The 20252-nt window shown below is 45.2% G+C and overlaps 1 protein-coding gene across 1 annotated transcript in view; it reads left to right on the top strand.

Annotated features, from left to right (window-relative positions):
• Window positions 1–19263, top strand: part of LOC147708096 (ADP-dependent glucokinase-like) — a 172919-nt gene extending 153656 nt beyond the window's left edge. Inside the window, exon 6 of the mRNA XM_086926869.1 lies at window positions 15297–19263. Coding sequence (XP_086782995.1) covers window positions 15297–15964 — 668 coding nt within the window. The 3' untranslated portion in view covers window positions 15965–19263. The remainder of the gene's footprint in view (window positions 1–15296) is intronic.
• The last annotated feature ends 989 nt before the right edge of the window (window positions 19264–20252 follow it).

Raw genomic sequence — 20252 nt, forward strand, 5'->3', positions numbered from 1 at the left:
TGCAATAAAATGAAATTACTACGAATTGCCTGGAGGGGTGTGTAGGAAGTTGGATACCTGACTATGGTTGCCCCCAACTTTTTGCCTGGTGTTTTGCTGGTTTTCTGACTTAGTTGACCTGGGACCCTGCTATTCAGGACCCCAGGCCTACTGCTCTCTCTCTAAAATGGAATCCATGTACCCTAGGTACATACCTAATTGGTACTGGGCCACCTTATCAGACCCTGTAACTCAGGGCATAGGTGTACCCAGGGCCTACCAGGGGCTGCAGCATGTATTATGCCACCCCTGGATGGCCATCTAAATCTGACACAACTGGCTGCACGACAGCTGGGGCAAGGTGGTGTAATCACCCTTTGCTTTAGATATAGTATACCTATATCTAACCCTAAAATGGACACACAGATTCCTATCAGTCACTCCTATGGCAGGCCTTGACAATCGTGAAGGCAGAGTGCTTGGAATCGTGTGAGATGGTGCTCTGGCATGAGCTGAGCCCATTTGCAGCTTGCGGAACCAAGTCCTAATAGCTGTTCCATGATAACGCGTACCATATACTCTTAAGTGCATTATAATCCTCGCGGTTATATGCCAACTCTGGTATCGCTTTATCAAAACATGTCGAGTAAGGTGTCATACGAATTGGAATACTAAGCCCTTGCCAATTCTGGCGACAGGGTTAGCATTCCACCCTTCTAGAGGGACACGACATGTATGTAACTGTGAACCCCGGTTAAAGTTAACTTGAGCCTCCGCATCACAAAATGGATGCTGCCACCACAGACACAAGTCTGACCCCCTGCAGCTGGTAGTCCTTCCAGCGAGGGGAGCTTGGACAAAGGGTTTCCTGTCAGGGGCGGTGCTAGCACCATCCCAGACAGGGTTTTGTGTATCCTGGGTAGGCAGGGCTTTAGAGGAAGGTGACTGCAAGTGGCACCCCGGTGCTCACTATGCATCTGCCGGCTAGAACCAGTTCCAGGGGCACACCAGCCCCTGAGCTGGGGAAAGTCCGGCATGGGAGAGGGGTGTAACCACCCCCCTTCCTGGTCCCACCCATGGGCAGGACCTAGTCGCGTGCCAGCCCCTTTTTCTAGTATAAGAATAGGAGCGGGCCCCCTTCCAAATTAGATCATCTTTGAATCCTGAAACTACTTTCTACGAAAGGAACTCTCGACTTCTTCTTAAGATTTCTCCCTTGTGGCTAAGGAGTAGTCACCCTGCACCCGCAGGCACCATCCAAGAACACTGCGGTTTGCTGCACGTCCTTCCTCCGGAATCCGACTGACCAGCACGACGAGACCCGGCTTCCCTGGCACCTCTGACCTCTACCTACATCTACAGCTCAGCTGAGATCCGTGGGTGTGACGAGACCTCGAGGGACCGGCCATCTTCAAGACTGCACGACTCTTGCCCAGCACGACCGCCGAGGGATCCTCGAGTGAGTGCTTTGGGGTCCGAGAAGCCCCAACCCTGAGCAGCTCCAGCACCGAAGTTCAGCCCTCCAGCATCCACCAGATCTGCGTGGGGCCCTTCTGCTTTTTACTGCTCACTGCGTTGTCTGGCTGCTAGCCCCCTGGCTTGTGGCCTTCCCGACGACGACCGACGACATCAACACCGCTGGTCTGGTTGCTCCAGACTGGCCCTAGCTCCCTTCCAAAAGAGGAGCACCCCGGACCCTCCTGGTCCACTCCAGACGCCATTTTGAGTCCACCGCGTGGGCTTGAATTTGCCAAGACTTGTTGCCCCAATCCCGGGTCCAGCGACGTCGACAGCAGCAACCATCGTGGGACAGCTCGCACCTCCATCCTGGTCGCCGACAACGCCTCCTGGTCCGTGAGACTGCAGAGCCCAGCGTCGCCCACTCACCTGGTCGAGGTGACTCCATCCGGTGCCATCCTGGTGCCCATCTAATCACTGGCTAGTGATTCAGAACTTAGTCCCCTCTGCTTACAGGTGTCTTCCATCTCCGATCCAGGCTTGGATCCACCGAACAATCTTCACTGGTCGCCTGCCAGCAACTTCTTCTTTCAGGCTCCATAGACTGCAACGAGGATTCCCGACGTCTTTCCAGACCTATGCATCCGCAGCCCCTGGGCTAGGTAACTTCGGCATTTCGGTGCCCCAGCATAGCCTCACTATCCAAGGGTCCAGATCCTTTTTCGTTTCAGCTCTACCTAGTCGGGTTCGCCCGAGAACACTAACTTTCTAAATTCTAGCCTCCATAGACTTTGTCCCGCATCCCGCGTGAGAGTGCACACTCTGCACCCGAGTCCCCTAGGCCTCCTGCTAGTAATCTGAAGGTTCAGTAGTCAAGTCCTAGCGATTCCAAAGCCTATTAGTCCAGTACTTACCTGCTAGTAATTTCGCATTCCACTTTTCAAGTATATGGTTTTTCGTGCCCCTCGGGCATTTGTGTAAATTGTGCAACTTAAAGTATTTTCGTAAGAGTTTTGTTGTGTGCTTAGTACCCTGTCCTCATAAAGAGTACAGGGCTGTTGTGATCTAAATAAATACACTGTTTATTTTCATAACACTTGTGTGGTGTCCTTTCACTTGGTGTTCAAGGGGTATATGTGATGGTATAACAGCTGGCTTAACACGCCCTCTAGAGTTTAGCCCGAAGACTGCTCGTATCCATGCTACTAGGATAGCTGGTCTATAAGGTTGACTTACAACCAATCATCAATAAGGGTTGTTTGGACTGATACAAAGTGCTCACTAGAATAGTGAACATTATATATCAGGCCAACTTCTCACATTGGTGAGCAGCGGTTGGGATTTGAGCTTGCTGTTGTTTTACCACACGTATCCTAAGAATATCCTTGTGAAAGATCACATAAGTATTTAGGTACATATAACTTAGCTTAGAATACTCTGAGTTCTACTGAACCAGCTGTTGTAGTTCAACAGGGCCTAGCACACCCTGACTACAACTCTTAGCAAGGGATCAGTAGGCAAACAAATAGTGTAGGTAGGTGCATCACTTACACCACACTAGAAGCATGTCAGACAAAGGAGGAACCTCTGAGTCTCCCCTTGTGTCAGTTGACCCTCCACAGGTCACTTCCAGATATGCTGCTCTTAGCTTCCAGGAGATGAGACAAATCTGTACATCCAGGAAGCTAAAACAAGGTTCTAACCCTACCATTCCCTTTCTGATTGGTCTCTTAGAGACTTATGATGCCAGGAGAACTGCTAACCCAGATTCTTCTAATCCAGATGGGAATATGCCCCCCTTAGAGGGACCCTTTAGTAACCCTGACCACCACCTCCAGGCAACAGATGATGCAGAGGAGGGGGAGGATCAGGAGTTATCAGAGGATGAGGCAGACAAAGGACAGGTAGAAGTCAGGAGACTCACCAGGTCCAACTTAAGTAGGCACGAGAATGGATTTGGGGGACCCCCAGGGCCACTCTCAGGCAGACTTAACATTGGGAGTGGACGAGTTAGGTCTCTGTCCAGAGGCTCTAACAGATCCATTCGAACCAATGGCTCTCAGACCTCTTCTCACAGAGGGATGACATCCCCTCAGAGAAGAGAGCATGAAGCTAAGATGAGGGAAGCCAATCTGAGGATTGGAAGGGAAGAACTTGCCCTGGCCAAAGAAAGGCTTGCCTTTGCTAGAGAGCAGAAATTGTGTGGGGCAGACCCCACTGGTGGCAGCATTTTACCTAGCAATAGGGACAGGAGTTTAGACACTAGACACCTGAGTAAGATAGTGCCCCCCTTCAAACAAGGGGATGACATCCACAAATGGATGCCTGCTTTGGAGAGGGCTTGCACTGTACAGTGTGTCCCCCAGAGTCAGTGGGCAGCTATCTTGTGGCTCTCCTTTGAAGGCAAAGGTAGAGATAAGCTCCTCACTACTAGAGTTGAGGATGCTAACAATTACCAAGTCCTGAAGAATACACTGGTTGATGGGTTTGGTTTAACCACTGAACAGTACAGGTTGATGTTCAGAGACACCCAGAAAACTCAGTCTCAGGATTGGGCTGACTTTGTTGATTGTGCCACTAAGGCTTTTGAAGGCTGGCTACTGGGAAGTAAGGTTACTGATTTCAAAGGATTGTACAATCTAATTATGAGAGAGCAAATCTTAAGTAATTGTCAGAACCAGTTATTACACCAGCACCTGGTAGACTCTGATCTGACCTCTCCACAAGAATTGGGTAAGAGGGCAGACAAATGGGTCAGAACCAGGGTCAGGCCTAAGAACCAGGGTGGTGACCAAAAGAAGGAATCAACCAAGCCTCAAGAGAAGGGTGGGAATAAATCTTCTGATCAAACCACAGGGCCCCAAAATTCCTCTGAAAAGGGTGGGTCCCAAACTTCTCCCAAAACCCAAAAGAAACCTTATTGTCATACCTGCAAACAGGTAGGCCATTACAAAAGTGACAGCAGTTGTCCCAAGGCCAACAACAATAAGGAGAACATACCACCAGGTAATACTCCCAGACCTCCTGTTACCACTAGTGGTAATCCCCAGGTGGTGGGAGTGCCCCCAAGAATGTGGTGGGCATTATGTTGGGAAACCAGGTGGATTATGGCCTAGCCAGATCCCCTGACACAACTCTTGTCTGTGAGACTGGCATGGGGTTTGCCAACTTCACTACTGGTACCCACATTTTGGGAAGGTATAGACAAGAGCCCTTTATCAATGGTCAGAAAGTTGAGGCATACAGAGACACAGGGACCAGCATCACCATGGTGATTGACCATCTGGTCCCCTCTGCTCAACTGACCCCTGGTTTCATTTATCAGGTGACAGACGTTCATGGAGTGAAAAGAAGGCATCCCATGGCAGTAGTCGAGCTTAGCTGGGGTAATGTCACAGGGCCCATGAGAGTGGCAGTGACAGACACCCTACCTGTTGATTGCTTACTGGGGAATGACCTGGAACTCTCAGCATGGGCGGAGGTGGAGCAAGAAACCCACTACAGAATGATAGGCCTACCCAGAAAGGTTAGTGGGGCAGTAATAGCTACAGCCCCAGTCCCAGCACCCTTCCTCCCTGAAAAGGTTGGAAGAGCAGTGGTAGCCACTGCCCAGGCTCAGACAGACTTTCCTGAACAGGATAGGAGGGCTGTGACAGTCCCAGCCCAAACACAGACGAAGTGCCCTCCTGCAAAGGTTGGCAAGGTTGAAATGGTCTCAGCCTCTACTCAGACAGATAGTGGGGTTGTGAAGCCTGAAACAATGGATCACTCCATCCAAAACTGAGAGCATTGAGGAGGAAGAAAAGTCTTCCCCCTCCCAGACACTAGGTGAGAGCCAGCCTCCTCAGGGAACTGACTCTACCCCTGGTGAAGGAACTGCCCCAGAGGTAGTCAGGCCTAGCCTGGCAGAGCCCCTGATGGCAGTGGACCCTTCCCAGGTGGGACCCAGTCTGGAGCAGGTAACCTGCCCCTCTCTACCCTGCCTCAGTCAGCCCAGGGCTGTAGAGGTCAGGGAGGCCAGTGGTGGACCCCAAAGGGCCCCCTGTCCAAAAGAAATCCCCAATCAGCAGAGTAGGATCACTGAAGCTAGTAAACCTAGCCAAGTGAAAATAAAACACTCTCCTTAGGGATCCCCCTTAAACTTAGTTAGGGAACTCCCACAGCTGGACACTGCTGGGCACAGCCAAACCTGGGGCCTAAAAACCCCCAACCTGACCTGTCCCTCCAGTAAGCCAAACAGAGGGACTCAGCCTCCAGCTTTAGGTAGCCAGAGGTTGACCCTGAGAGCTCATAGCAACTCAGTCATGGAAAGAAAGGCAGATTTGGTGAGTAGTGATTGGAGGAAGTTGAGCCCAAAAGTAGTGGAGCCTCACTTCAGTACTCCATCCCAGCACCAGCCTTTTTCTTTGCCAAAACACCCCACAGGTAGTGATTCCCTATGGTGGAGACCCTCAGATACCCTTAGGGTGAGGGATTGCTTAGTGGACCATGATACAGGGGGTAACCATGCCAGTGCATGTACCACCTCATATGGCCACTCAGGCAATATAGGCTTACCTGGTCAAGGATAGCCTTATCTCCTTTCGTTTGGGGGGGGGGGGGTGTGTAGGAAGGTGGATACCTGACTATGGTTGCCCCCAACTTTTTGCCTGGTGTTTTGCTGGTTTTCTGACTTAGTTGACCTGGGACCCTGCTATTCAGGACCCCAGGCCTACTGCTCTCTCTCTAAAATGGAATCCATGTACCCTAGGTACATACCTAATTGGTACTGGGCCACCTTATCAGACCCTGTAACTCAGGGCATAGGTGTACCCAGGGCCTACCAGGGGCTGCAGCATGTATTATGCCACCCCTGGATGGCCATCTAAATCTGACACAACTGGCTGCACGACAGCTGGGGCAAGGTGGTGTAATCACCCTTTGCTTTAGATATAGTATACCTATTTCTAACCCTAAAATGGACACACAGATTCCTATCAGTCACTCCTATGGCAGGCCTTGACAATCCTGAAGGCAGAGTGCTTGGAATCGTGTGAGATGGTGCTCTGGCATGAGCTGAGCCCGTTTGCAGCTTGCGGAACCAAGTCCTAATAGCTGTTCCATGATAACGCGTACCATATACTCTTAAGTGCATTATAATCCTCGCGGTTATATGCCAACTCTGGTATCGCTTTATCAAAACATGTCGAGTAAGGTGTCATACGAATTGGAATACTAACCCCACGCCAATTCTGGCGACGGGGTTAGCATTCCACCCTTCTAGAGGGACACGACATGTATGTAACTGTGAACCCCGGTTAAAGTTAACTCGAGCCTCAGCATCACAAAATGGATGCTGCCACCACAGACACAAGTCTGACCCCCTGCAGCTGGGAGTCCTTCCAGCGAGGGGAGCTTGGACAAAGGGTTTCCTGTCGGGGGCGGTGCTAGCACCATCCCAGACAGGGTTTTGTGTATCCTGGGTAGGCAGGGCTTTAGAGGAAGGTGACTGCAAGTGGCACCCCGGTGCTCACTATGCATCTGCCGGCTAGAACCAGTTCCAGGGGCACACCAGCCCCTGAGCTGGGGAAAGTCCGGCATGGGAGAGGGGTCTAACCACCCCCCTTCCTGGACCCACCCATGGGCAGGACCTAGTCGCGTGCCAGCCCCTTTTTCTAGTATAAGAATAGAAGTGGGCCCCCTTCCAAATTAGATCATCTTTGAATCCTGAAACTACTTTCTACGAAAGGAACTCTCGACTTCTTCTTAAGATTTCTCCCTTGTGGCTAAGGAGTAGTCACCCTGCACCCGCAGGCACCATCCAAGAACACTGCGGTTTGCTGCACGTCCTTCCTCCGGAATCCGACTGACCAGCACGACGAGACCCGGCTTCCCTGGCACCTCTGACCTCTACCTACATCTACAGCTCAGCTGAGATCCGTGGGTGTGACGAGACCTCGAGGGACCGGCCATCTTCAAGACTGCACGACTCTTGCCCAGCACGACCGCCGAGGGATCCTCGAGTGAGTGCTTTGGGGACCGAGAAGCCCCAACCCTGAGCAGCTCCAGCACCGAAGTTCAGCCCTCCAGCATCCACCAGATCTGCGTAGGGCCCTTCTGCTTTTTACTGCTCACCGCGTTGTCTGGCTACTAGCCCGCTGGCTTGTGGCCTTCCCGACGACGACGGACGACATCAACACCGCTGGTCTGGTTGCTCCAGACTGGCCCTAGCTCCCTTCCAAAAGAGGAGCACCCCGGACCCTCCTGGTCCACTCCAGACGCCATTTTGAGTCCACCGCGTGGGCTTGAATTTGCCAAGACTTGTTGCCCCAATCCCGGGTCCAGCGACGTCGACAGCAGCAACCATCGTGGGACAGCTCGCACCTCCATCCTGGTCGCCGACAACGCCTCCTGGTCCGTGAGACTGCAGAGCCCAGCGTCGCCCACTCACCTGGTCGAGGTGACTCCATCCGGTGCCATCCTGGTGCCCATCTAATCACTGGCTAGTGATTCAGAACTTGGTCCCCTCTGCTTACAGGTGTCTTCCATCTCCGATCCAGGCTTGGATCCACCGAACAATCTTCACTGGTCGCCTGCCAGCAACTTCATCTTTCAGCTCCATAGACTGCAACGAGGATTCCTGACGTCTTTCCAGACCTATGCATCCGCAGCCCCTGGGCTAGGTAACTTCGGCATTTCGGTGCCCCAGCATAGCCTCACTATCCAAGGGTCCAGATCCTTTTTCGTTTCAGCTCTACCTAGTCGGGTTCGCCCGAGAACACTAACTTTCTAAATTCTAGCCTCCATAGACTTTGTCCCGCATCCCGCGTGAGAGTGCACACTCTGCACCCGAGTCCCCTAGGCCTCCTGCTAGTAATCTGAAGGTTCAGTAGTCAAGTCCTAGCGATTCCAAAGCCTATTAGTCCAGTACTTACCTGCTAGTAATTTCGCATTCCACTTTTCAAGTATATGGTTTTTCGTGCCCCTCGGGCATTTGTGTAAATTGTGCAACTTAAAGTATTTTCGTAAGAGTTTTGTTGTGTGCTTAGTGCCCTGTCCTCATAAAGAGTACAGGGCTGTTGTGATCTAAATAAATACACTGTTTATTTTCATAACACTTGTGTGGTGTCCTTTCACTTGGTGTTCAAGGGGTATATGTGATGGTATAACAGCTGGCTTAACACGCCCTCTAGAGTTTAGCCCGAAGACTGCTCGTATCCATGCTACTAGGATAGCTGGTCTATAAGGTTGACTTACAACCAATCATCAATTAGGGTTGTTTGGACTGATACAAAGTGCTCACTAGAATAGTGAACATTATATATCAGGCCAACTACTCACAGGGTGGGTGGAGGGAGGACACAGTGAACAACTCGCAAGGGGGGGAACCAACGAGGTATGAGCTGGGAAAAGTCTTCAAGGCCACGGGGAGGTTAGAGACGGCCTGCAGAGGCAATTTAAAAAGAGAAAAACAAACCAGCTTTGAGGAGAGAAGGAGGCCTGCAGTTGTATGGAGTGCATGTTCATAAATAAATAACATTGGCCGCGCAGCTGTGAAAGTAACGCGGCCGTGAAAGTGATTGCCTGCTGAAATGGTGCCAAATGAAAAAGACAGACACTGCGTGCACACTAAATTAAGCAAAAGCAAAGATATAAAAGAAAACATAAAAACAGAGCAGACGTGCAAAAAAACAGAGAGGGGGACATATGAATATAAACACCAATGTCAAACGGCAGAGAGGGGTTTGAGAAAGGGGGGCAACAACACTGAGACAGCGATGCACGAGGATAAAAACAGATAAGTAGTATGCACAGTCAGTGAAACAAAAGCAGAGGCAGAAAACTGAAACCTGTTACACACTGCACGCAAAAGGAATGTGCTTAAAGTACGGTCATAAACAATTGCAGAAATAAAAGCATTATCCGCGCGGCCGTGAAAGTGATCACGATTGCGGGCTGTAAGGGTTTCCGCGAGCGATGCACTTAATGAACCATGACAAGAGAGGAAAGCCGGATGGCGCCTGTGCTCGTAACTGTGTGCGTAACTTTACGCTCTAGGCCACACAAAAAGCTATGGTCTGCTTTTTCAAGCCCACTCACTAAAAGTCTCGCCAGAGCAGTGCATGTGCTGACTCAAGTGAGACATAAAAAAGGGGAGACTTCATGGCTTAGTTAAACTGAATAATGAGACATTGTAAAGGTTCGCTGAGATAGATTATCTAAGTCCCAGACGGATGTCTCCGATAACGAAATGTGGTTCCCAGCTAATCCTGTGATTGACATTTATAAAACGCTTGTAAGGGGAGTAGCCCTGTATAGGTCAGAACTCTGGGGACAGTGCAATCTGAGTATTTTGGGTGTAAGGAGAATAACTTCCTTAGAACTATAACCTCCTGTTTCTTCTAGCTCTCAACCTTCGAATCTGTTCTATCACTGAGCTTGCAGCTTAAAGACCACTGTTATATTGGGTCCTTAGAGAACTGCAAAGCTATAGGTCTGGTCTAATTGATGTCATGCACTGCAAAACAGGAATTCAAAAGATCGATTGCTTAAATAATCTGAGGAGTTCATGCACTGAGATGGGATTACCAGGGGTCTAGGACAACCCAGCGTCTATCCTGACAAAATGCTGCTTCAATGGTCAAAGATACTGGGAGAAGGTGTGTTCTTGGATTGAACAGGCCAGTGGTAGAGTAAAATTGACTAGATGTTTTTTAACATATAAAGCAATACCCAAGGCCGATTAAATCTTGGATTATATTAGACCAATACTCGCCTGTACCCTGTTCCTGCAGTTTAGGTATGGTATTCTCCCTATTGCTGCCTTCACTGCATGTTGAGCTTCTGTGATAGATGGTACCAAAAGCTGCAAAGTTTGTACTAGCTCTGATGAAACAGAAGAACATGTACTCTTAATTTGCCCTAAATATGCTTTGACTAGGGGTAGGTGGATCACTCCTTTATGCAGAATTTTGACAATTTTAGATCGAGTTAACACCCTTAGGATATGCAAGAGTGCATCCACCCCAGTGGACTGGGCTGGGTGGTGGAGAATTGGGTTCAGGGACAATCTACTAGGTCTGTGTCTGCCTCTTGAGCTGCTTTTAAGGGGGCATCCATGGAGGATATCTGCAAGGCAGCCACATGGGCTACTCCTCATACCTTTATGGAACATTACAGGCTGGAGGTTGGTGGGAGTGTGTCTGTGTCTTTTGCTTCTCCTGTACGACGTTCTAGTATGTGTTGATGACCATGTATGTGTGTTGTAATTTCAACCATTGGTTTGATTCTTTGCATATTTTTATGATGGTGATTCTACCTTTGATATCAGCTCATGGTGTAATTATTGTGGTAAGGAAGACGGACAAGGCGATAATGCCCTAGTTACTTAACGGTAATCTTCATTACTATGAGTCTTGGTCTTCCTCGCCACAGTATAGTTTTCCATCCTTCCCTTCCCTATTATGTTTGGCTTCATTTCTGTTGTTTGCTGTTGGTTACAGGAGGAATGCTGGTTTCACTTCTTTTTATGAGATGGGTTGGGAAGATGTAGTCAGCCATATTGCAGGGATGAGATGGTAGACTAGTGTGCTAACTTTTAACTTGGAAGTTTCTATAGGGAGCCTAAAGCTCAAGGTGTAATTACTGTGGCAAGGAAGACCACGACTCCAAGTAATGAAGATAACTGGTAAGTAACAGGCATTTGCCCACTCATAAGTATCCGTCCTTCCTCCTTGTATCATATAGTTTTGTACCATTACCTATCCGTATGCACCTACAGCCACCCGTCTGCTTATCCATCCACGGAGGTAGGTCCTGATATAGCTCTCGGTGGGCAGGTTACTCCATCACAACGGCGACTGATATCATGTCCGCCAAAATATAAATCTCACAGGATATAATGGGATTTATATTTCGACAGACTGGATATCTGTCATCATTGCGACAGAGTAACCCTGCCACCGATATCTAAATCAGGGCCATAGTCATCCATACAGGTACCTGTCCTCGTGTTGTGTGCGTGTATAATTTTTTTGTGCGTCTGCGTTTTTGTTTGTCTCTGTTTTTGTTTTTCTCTGCGCATGGGGTGCTTACATGCCTGTTAACATTTTGTGTACCCAACTATGTGGAATGCGCCCAAAAGTGCTGCTAAATGGTTCCTGTAACAAGTCTATGCTTTACAAGATATTGAAATAAATTACTAAAGAAAATAGAATAAAAACACACAAGTATAATAAGCCATACCCCGGCCGTTGCTGATTGTTGTTTTTCCAGACTATAACCCATTTTTTTTTAGCAGTTTCTCGCTCATTTTTCCTACATGACACAATAATTTACTTACATGCAGCAAGTGGTTACTGAGCATCACCTTGTGTAGGTACTTTAGGTGAACATTTATTGGCCTCCCGTGTCCACCAATTTGATTGTGCCACCAGTTAATCTTGCCATAAAGAGGCACGTTCTAGGAGAAGAAAAGATGAACCGTGAAGGCTTACTGTAATAACAGAAGTTATAAACTAATGTACAGCATAGTGCAATAAATAACCTCTCTGATTCCAAACTATACCTTCAAAGACGATCAGGGTGTTATTAACGGGTTCCAAAGTTACTTATTGTATTAATCAGCAAAGAGCTAGATTTGTAAATAAAACTGAACATTATGGCTATTGTTATACCTAACTGGGAGAATTCATGTTTCTCTAAAGTCTTCAGGACTTTCGAATGTACTCTATTGAATCTATGTAGTTGACAGGAGTCATCGTCTGGTTGTATTGGGCTACTGACGATTTGCTAGTCGGGTCCAGGCTGTTACAGGAGCGCAATAAAGGGGTTCATTCTTAGTTTCTGTCCTGCTTTCATTTTTGCGCCTATTGTTGCCTTAACGTTGCAAAAACTATGTAAACAATGCAAAAAGGTTCTTTTAGAATCACTCTTAATTAAAAAAAAAAATAGAACTGCTTTTTCAAACATGATTGTATTCATTGTCTGCAAACCTGTTTTTTCTTAACATTGGCTTACAAATCGTGTGTGTTATATGAAGAATAATTGATGCTAGGCTTGTAACCCTAATGCTGCACAAATCAGAAATGTTTACGTAGCAATGGTTTTCTTTAGACTGGGCTGGGCACAGGCTTTGTCTGCTGCCCTATTATCAGATCTTGCACCTAACCCACAGGACAGTCCACCTCCACCATACCTGGCCTTTTGATGTGTATACCATGAGTTGACCACAAGTCTATGCCCTGTGGCCTGCCAAAGTATCACTCCCATGTTTGCATGAACTGCACTGGAGGGTAAGGAAATGGGCATTTTTGATTGAACTTATAAAACATTTGAGATCTTCTTGACATTCCTTAAAAATCAGTATAGTTCAAAACCTGGAGTGTCTATCCACTAATAAGGCTGGGTTTTCACAATAAGCAGGTGGGATTTCTTATTAGGGGAATCAAAAAAGGCTGGACATGTCTGCTGCTTCAAAATGTAAAACCTGTTCTGGAGCATTAACATTGTGCATATAATGCTGCATCATGTACAGAGACCAAGTGTGTGCAGGTTTTAACCAGGTGGCCAATTTGTAAATTTCTGGAGGGAGGGCAACCAACATTACATTTTAATTTGGGCTCACTCCAAAGAAAACTTGTGCTGGGTGAGGTTATTCAGAGGTGTGCGGCACCCTAAAGGTCTATACACATAAATCCAGTTGTCAGTTACTGTAGTCAACAACATATAAATTCTTTGTTCTCAAGCACACACTAAAATAATTGTGCATTAACGTATTCAAGCAGTTGCATTAAAATAACAGTTTCCAAATTCTTGTTGTTCTTATATTATTTTTAATTTTTTCTTTGAATTCTGGTCTCAAGCCTAAAGCCAACACCTGTTTTGTCGTATTCGGACAATACCAGTACCTTCCTCAGGGCTAAAAGACTTAGAAATGTATAACACTATAATATATGTGGAAATGCTGACAAGTCTGTATCACCCACACAGCGTGACATTGGTGCCTATTTCAAACATATTTGAAAAATCTTGTGACATTTTGGTGGCATAACATGCCCATACAGAGTGACTCCGGTGCCTGTTTCAGGTGTACTTGATAAGTTTGTGATAACTTGGTGGCAAAGACATGCTAACTCATTGTTAGTTAATTAATTTGAATTGTTTAATCGCATCAATATAAGGTGCTAATATGTCATTATTTATAGTCTTAACTTTTAAATCTTTCTATTATTTTGGCTCTTAAGCATTGTAATATTGCATGTTGTCCCAACTTCTAGGTATTTCCTATCTTAGTTGATCATTTTTAGTTCCAGAGTAATAAATACGAAGCAAGCACACCAACCATACAAGTCCACTAGTATCTCCCATGTATGCGTTGCACCCTTATGTGGTGATTTCAACCTTAAAATATCCTTGCGTGTTTTAAAAGAAAATTAATTTGTACCTGTTATTCTGGATAAGTTTTCATTTATGTGAAAATGTATTGGGAGTAAGAAAGATTCTGTAAGCTATTATGTACAATATGCATATCCGACTTTGCTTTTAACCGTTGGGTTCAGAAGTAACATTGTTGTGTAACCCTACCTTTGAGCCGGTTCTAATTCCATCCCGGTTCCCCCATTTGCTTGTAATCCGGGTAAGCTTTCCCGTTTTGTATATCAAGTGTTCCCGTATCTGTCGTGGTTTATTCTGTTGCTATAAGCTCTGTGTATCAAATTGATACAAAAGTCTTTAGTATCCGACTTTTAGGTAAAGAATATAAAACTTTGGAAACTGTTATTTGGATGCAACTGCTTAAGTACGTGGTTCTTTAAATGTGCATGCCGACTTGCTGTTACTGGCAGTATCTTATGTTTTTGTTCTTTCAAAGAACAAAAGCATCAGAACGAAAAAAATTTGAAGGGTATACAAGTGGGTGATAAAAACAATGTCCACATTCACCCACAACGATTTTAACCGGTTTGGGTCTGCATTTGTGGCAGTATTAAGGACTATAGAAGTGTGAAAAAATGACATTCAAAGGGGTACTAAATGTAAAAAAGGTCAGTCTAACAAGTATTAGAACATTGGAATGTGGAGCACTCCATTGAATACAATTGGCTTCTACGGGCTGGTAGACGCTTGCAAAGCAACATTCCAATGTTGTTTTTGTTCACAGCTGCTGCTGTAATCAAAGGCCTGTTGAAGCCCGAGGGGATTTAAACCCCTTCGGGCTCCAAAAGGCCTTTGTTTTTAGTAATTAGAAAATTCTGCCCTTTAGGTGCGGAATCTTCTAATAGCCTTCAAGCCCTCCTAGCGGGCTCTACCAGCCATTAAAGGCCTGCTCCATTATTAAAGGCCTGAGCCTTCAGCTTGAGCCTTTAACACCAGAGCGGGACTTTAATGGTTATAGCAAGGCATATATATTTTTCTAGGTGGAAAACTAGAGGGATTCTGCCATTTGGTGTCCTACCCCTCTATGGAAGATTGTGATTATTGTCCTCTGTGGAAAAGCAGTGCAGTTCCTAGTGAGACGCTCCCAATGTGCAAGATTTTCCTTCCGAACAAACTCCAAATGTGTCAACATCTATTTAGAAAATGTAATTTGTATAGTTTGTTTTCATTGAACATTTGCAGACTTAAAGGAGGGTACTGTTGCAACTGGTATTAAGTAAAATTCATGGCAACTGATAGTAAGCTATGGTGAGGCGGCACGTGGTCTTTAGGTACAACGAAATATGAAGAATGAGAAATGACAAGGCATGCCATGTCAATATCAAAGGTGCAGGTAATGATTAAAAAATGTTCTCTGAAAATCTTTGAATAGTTTTAGAATTGTGTCTTGAGTAATAAAGCACACTTAGATATTGATTCTATAATGAAATGTTTTTTTATTGTAGGTCAACGAGTTGCTAGATTGAAGGCGCTGCAAGACCTGTTGATATCCACTGACCCAAGCACGGGAACCCATTTCGAAATGGCATCCTTTGTGGAAGAGAACCTCATGAAAGATCTTCTACAGTATGTCATCCCATACGCTGATTCATTGGGAATGAATGAGCAAGAGCTGCCAAACTTGTTGAGTTTGATGAAGGGGGGAAATATCACAGTCCTCTCCGATCCATATCCAAGAGTAGCCTCCATTCTTGATCAGATGCGTGAACTCTACCGGCTTGTGAACTCCCAAGATTTGAAGAAAGGTTATCGCAAACTCACTCGATTGCACATTCACACTCTTGCCTTCCAAGCAATTGCTGTCTCCAAAGGATCTATGTGGAAGAACACCATGTCTGCCACTGCCAAGGCTTCCTTGACTGCCAACCGACACGTCTGCGGTTCAGCACAGATAGACATCACCAAAGCCAGACTGATTCTGGATGACTCTTTTTCAGTCAGCCGAGAAATGGGCAGTACCAGGATTCCTGTTAAGGAGACCCGCCCCGTTTCCTGTTGGGAAGAAAGTGACTTTGAGATATGCATTGCTCCCGTGTTAGTGTGCACGCAGGTCTACCAAACAGCAGGAGGAGGTGACAATGTCTCTGCAGCAGGCTTAGTCCTACAAATTTAAATTGCATTTTGCAGATTGGAAACCAAAAATTTGAATTTCTGAATGAAGGTTGTTTTTTTTAAATTTAAATTTCTAAATATCCTTTCACTTATTATTTTAGACCGCAGTAATCCAAAAAAGCATAATCAAAAGCAGTCTATACAGAACAGCACCCAAAATAAAATCACTACATATTTCTAGGAGAAGGTTACAGTCCTGAGGATTACACTCCATGTTAAACTTCATTACGCTAAACTATTCCGATATATCCAGACCCAAGATGGCTGCTGTTGGTCCATGGTCTTTTGAAAACAGTCTCTGTATTATATTGACAAATCTCAAACATGAGTACCACAAACCCTGCCTGTTGATGTTCAATACAATTTTATAGCTACTTGGAAGATTTGAAAAATACAAAGCGCACAATACTACTTTCCATTAAAACCACAATTTTTAGAGTACCACTGAATTTAGAAACCAATTTTCTGGGACCAAAATAAATGGATTGCTAAGTTTACATTTGCCTACTCCTGCGTAGAATCGCTGCTTTACCGCAGTTTTTTGACAGGGCTACAAACAATTCTTGTTTTTCTAGTTTGCAGTCCTGCAAACGGGTAGCCCCTCATTCCGAAAAACTTTGTGACCATTTGCAATCAGTAACTTTTTGTAATCCTCTTACACAAAAAATATGCTGAGCTCAAATGTGAATAATGCATCCTTACCCTCCACCGGGACGACTAACTTGACTTTACCATAGCCACAGTAGTGGCAGGGAGGATACATCACTTTTTTATGTAAAATACATGCTTATTGATTCATCTCTTCAGATTATTTTTTGTGTCCCTGCCGAATATGTGAAACCTTAGAGCATATGCTTTTGTTTTTAAAGGAGAGGTTGGTAAAAAATTGTGTAAATGAGCATTTGTCATTTTCTGAGCCATGTTTTATTTCACTGTGAAAAAGGAATGTATACAAATTGCATTTTTGAAAAGATTTAAGTAGATAAATCAGTGTTCCCTTTTTAGTCAAGTAAAAGGCAGGTGAAAATATTTTAAGTGTGACATTATGTCCAGGGGCCATGTTACTGTCTGATAGTCTTTTGTTGCATTCAAAATCATGTTCAATCAATTTAATAACCTACGTTTTACAAAGATGCAAGGTGTAATTATTAATATTTTCCATTGCTACTCACATCTGTTCCTCTAAGCATAAGCCTGAGACAAAACATGAGTTCTCCTGTCGATGAATTCCTCATGTTTTGTCTCATCGCCTTCCTAGTGCATTATGAATTTAAGGATGTTCCCTCTTTTTCTCTTCATTCATCCATTAACTATACCAATATGTTTCTAGTCGCCAGTCATTAATGTGTGTAAAAAAAGTGTAGGGTGCCCGATTTATCTCTTAGAACCTCACTGCCGAAAGCCGGATCTGCTGAATATCAAGTCTATTTAGTCTTGATTCCACTCCCGCCTCTTTCTTCCACCAGCCTGCACTGCCTGTATTTTTAGATCCTGTTTGCATGTTCTTTTTCATTTCTATTTGTCACTGTATTCCTATCTTTATCTTTTCTGTTTTCTTCTTGTTCTCCTTTCTGGATCTTCCTCAGGGCGATAGGATGATGATGTAAAATAAGTCCTAGTCCCCAAAAAAGAGTGCTGCTGTCCACCTAAATAAATTAAGCACAGAGTTAATTTACAAGCAGGCTTGTTTCATTCCTTACAAAAACTAACAGGACATTTAGGGGTCTATTACGATCCGCCGTCGCCCCGGGAAATGGGACCTCCCACCATGTGCGCGGCGGTTCCGCAAGCGCAATTAGGATGTGCCTGCCACACTGGCGGGTGCATCCTGCTTTTTTTGTATTGCGGCAGGTAGTGATGTCAGCAGCACCCGCCGCAATGCAAAAAAGGCATGTACCATAGTTACCCCCCATGTCCCCCCCCTCACCCTCGAACATCCTAGGGGCCCGCAACGGGCCCCCAACTGTGGAATCCGCATGCCTTTCCGTGGCAGTAACGCCGCCACGGAAAGGCTCATTCCTGCTCCAATTGTAATATGGATGGTGGTGTCTAGCAGACACCGCCACCATATTCAACCCTTTTCCGCCCGATCGAATCGTCAACCGGGCAGAAAAGCGACGGACGGTCTTCCCGTCTGCCCGCCATATTATGATGGCGGGGGGGAAATGGGAGGCGGGCAGGGGATGATGGGCAGATCGCCACTACCATGCGGGCGGTGACAAGATACACAACATCGTAATGGACTCCCTAGGGCCTTATTTATATGCATACCATGAAGCAGACAGTCTTATATTTTATCGCTAATTTATTTCACGCATTTGTTGATATCCGCATTCCTACACATTTGTACTCTTTGGGGATTCATCATACGTAGCCAGGGATCAACCAGGTATTAGATAATGCAGACTGTTTCCGAGATTTACAATGGAGAGAGGACCAATAAATCCCGAGCTACTCGTTGAAGTGTGTTGAACTGTTAATATATGCAAATCTGTGGCCCCGCTAGAATATTACTTGTTGCAGCACAGACTACATAGTACAAGAAAGTGGAATGAAGCATTTATAAATAATTTTTTTGTTGGTTTACCACCAGACCTCTCAGAGAAAACAAAGCTCTCCTGCTAGTAATCCTTTGCACTTGTATTTTGCCTTGTGATCTGAGAGTAGAATTGCATGGGACTCTCACTCGCTCCCTTCGTGCCCCACCTCTCCCTTCTCCTCCCCTAAAACATAAGGAGGAAATCACTAACTCAACCAATGAGTGTTAATTTGCTTTTAATGATCATCCAGTCTTTCTGTACACCCAACATGTGGACTGCTTTTGTAAACCACATCATAATAATTCATTGTTCTGTGATTGAATCCAATATGGATCTTAAAGTATATAAAAAGCTCTTGAGGTTTTGTTTTATTTTACATAAAGTGATAACCTTATGGAAACTATTAACTATGCACAGACGGTTTAGGTGATTTTTAAATTTCTTTGTATATAGGTATTTCGACTTTTTCTTATAAGTGTAGATGAGAGTTGCGCTCGGGCTATTCCTTGCCGAATTACATGCTGAATAATTTGTGAAACCTGTCTTTTAAAAAATGACCCACAACTAATGTTTTTCTAAAATGCTGTTTTCTCATCAGCATCCTCCTATTGATGCACAGAAGCAAACCCTCATGTGCAGTTACTATAAAAAAAATCTTTGTGTCTGTTGCTTGAAATCCAAATATGTGAAGTGGGCAATGTGGGGAATGTTATGAAATAATATCCAGGGAAAGCACAATAAACTTCAATGTATGCCTTCAGTGTAGTCTGCGATTATTTCTTAGCTATAGGACCCATTTATTATATTGTTAATTTACAGAACATACTTGGGGCAACTGTTGATACAGCTTTCACTAGGTAGCCAGCAGTTTATCAGATTGGAATATCAGAATACAGTTAATTTAATGGAAATTTTGGGACTTCTTTCTTTTTTTTTTTTTTTTTTTCTTTTACTAATTTAGATTTGTAAATCATACACTGCAGCCCAGATGGTATTTAGCACTTTAAGAAAAGTGCATTAGCTAACATTAGATATTGCGTCCGTCATTTTAAGCAGAATAGTTGTCTCTCGACAGCTTTCAGAACTTGGGCCTGCTCTAAAGTCGTAGGTTTTTCCTATGTTATGCATTTAGTTTGGGGACTACTGGTGGTAACTAGAACAAAGTTATATTCTCAGTTTGCAGATTTTCAGAATCAAATGTTTTGGTTTGTTAAGATTTAAAACTGCCCCCTTGCCGTCACAGTGAGCCATTGTATGGACCTCCCTCTTGTGAAGATTAAAGTATCTGTGTTTCATGGTACCTACCAAATGAGGTTTTCACATAATCTAGCTTTCAAGTAATGTGTTGTCCCAACACTAATTTGTGGGTGTCTGAAGGAATGAAATATAATGTTACGAAGCCGGCACATCTTAAATCTACAGTCCATAGTGTCACTTGTTACGAGATGTAAGGCTTGCATGTCTGTCCTGTGTAACACCAATTGTCTTTACGTGGCCTCTAAATAATGAAGGGGCCCCAATAAAGGATTTGAATCCGACGAGGGTACAGTGATGAAACAGCATGGATCTATCTACGGCCCAGTATTTGGACTTGTTGAGTTTCAACTCATTAGTTCCAAACCTAAAAGCAATCTTTTTTAGGCATAGTCAGGACCCCTCTGCTGGGCCATTCACCCACACATAGATTATGTGCCATAGGCCTCTGAGTCGAATGGCTGGTATTCCTAATGGAGCATTTGGTGTTGGGAG

Source organism: Lissotriton vulgaris, chromosome 6 (genome assembly GCF_964263255.1).
Source record: "Lissotriton vulgaris chromosome 6, aLisVul1.2, whole genome shotgun sequence".
In the NCBI taxonomy this organism is placed as follows: Eukaryota; Metazoa; Chordata; class Amphibia; order Caudata; family Salamandridae; genus Lissotriton; species Lissotriton vulgaris.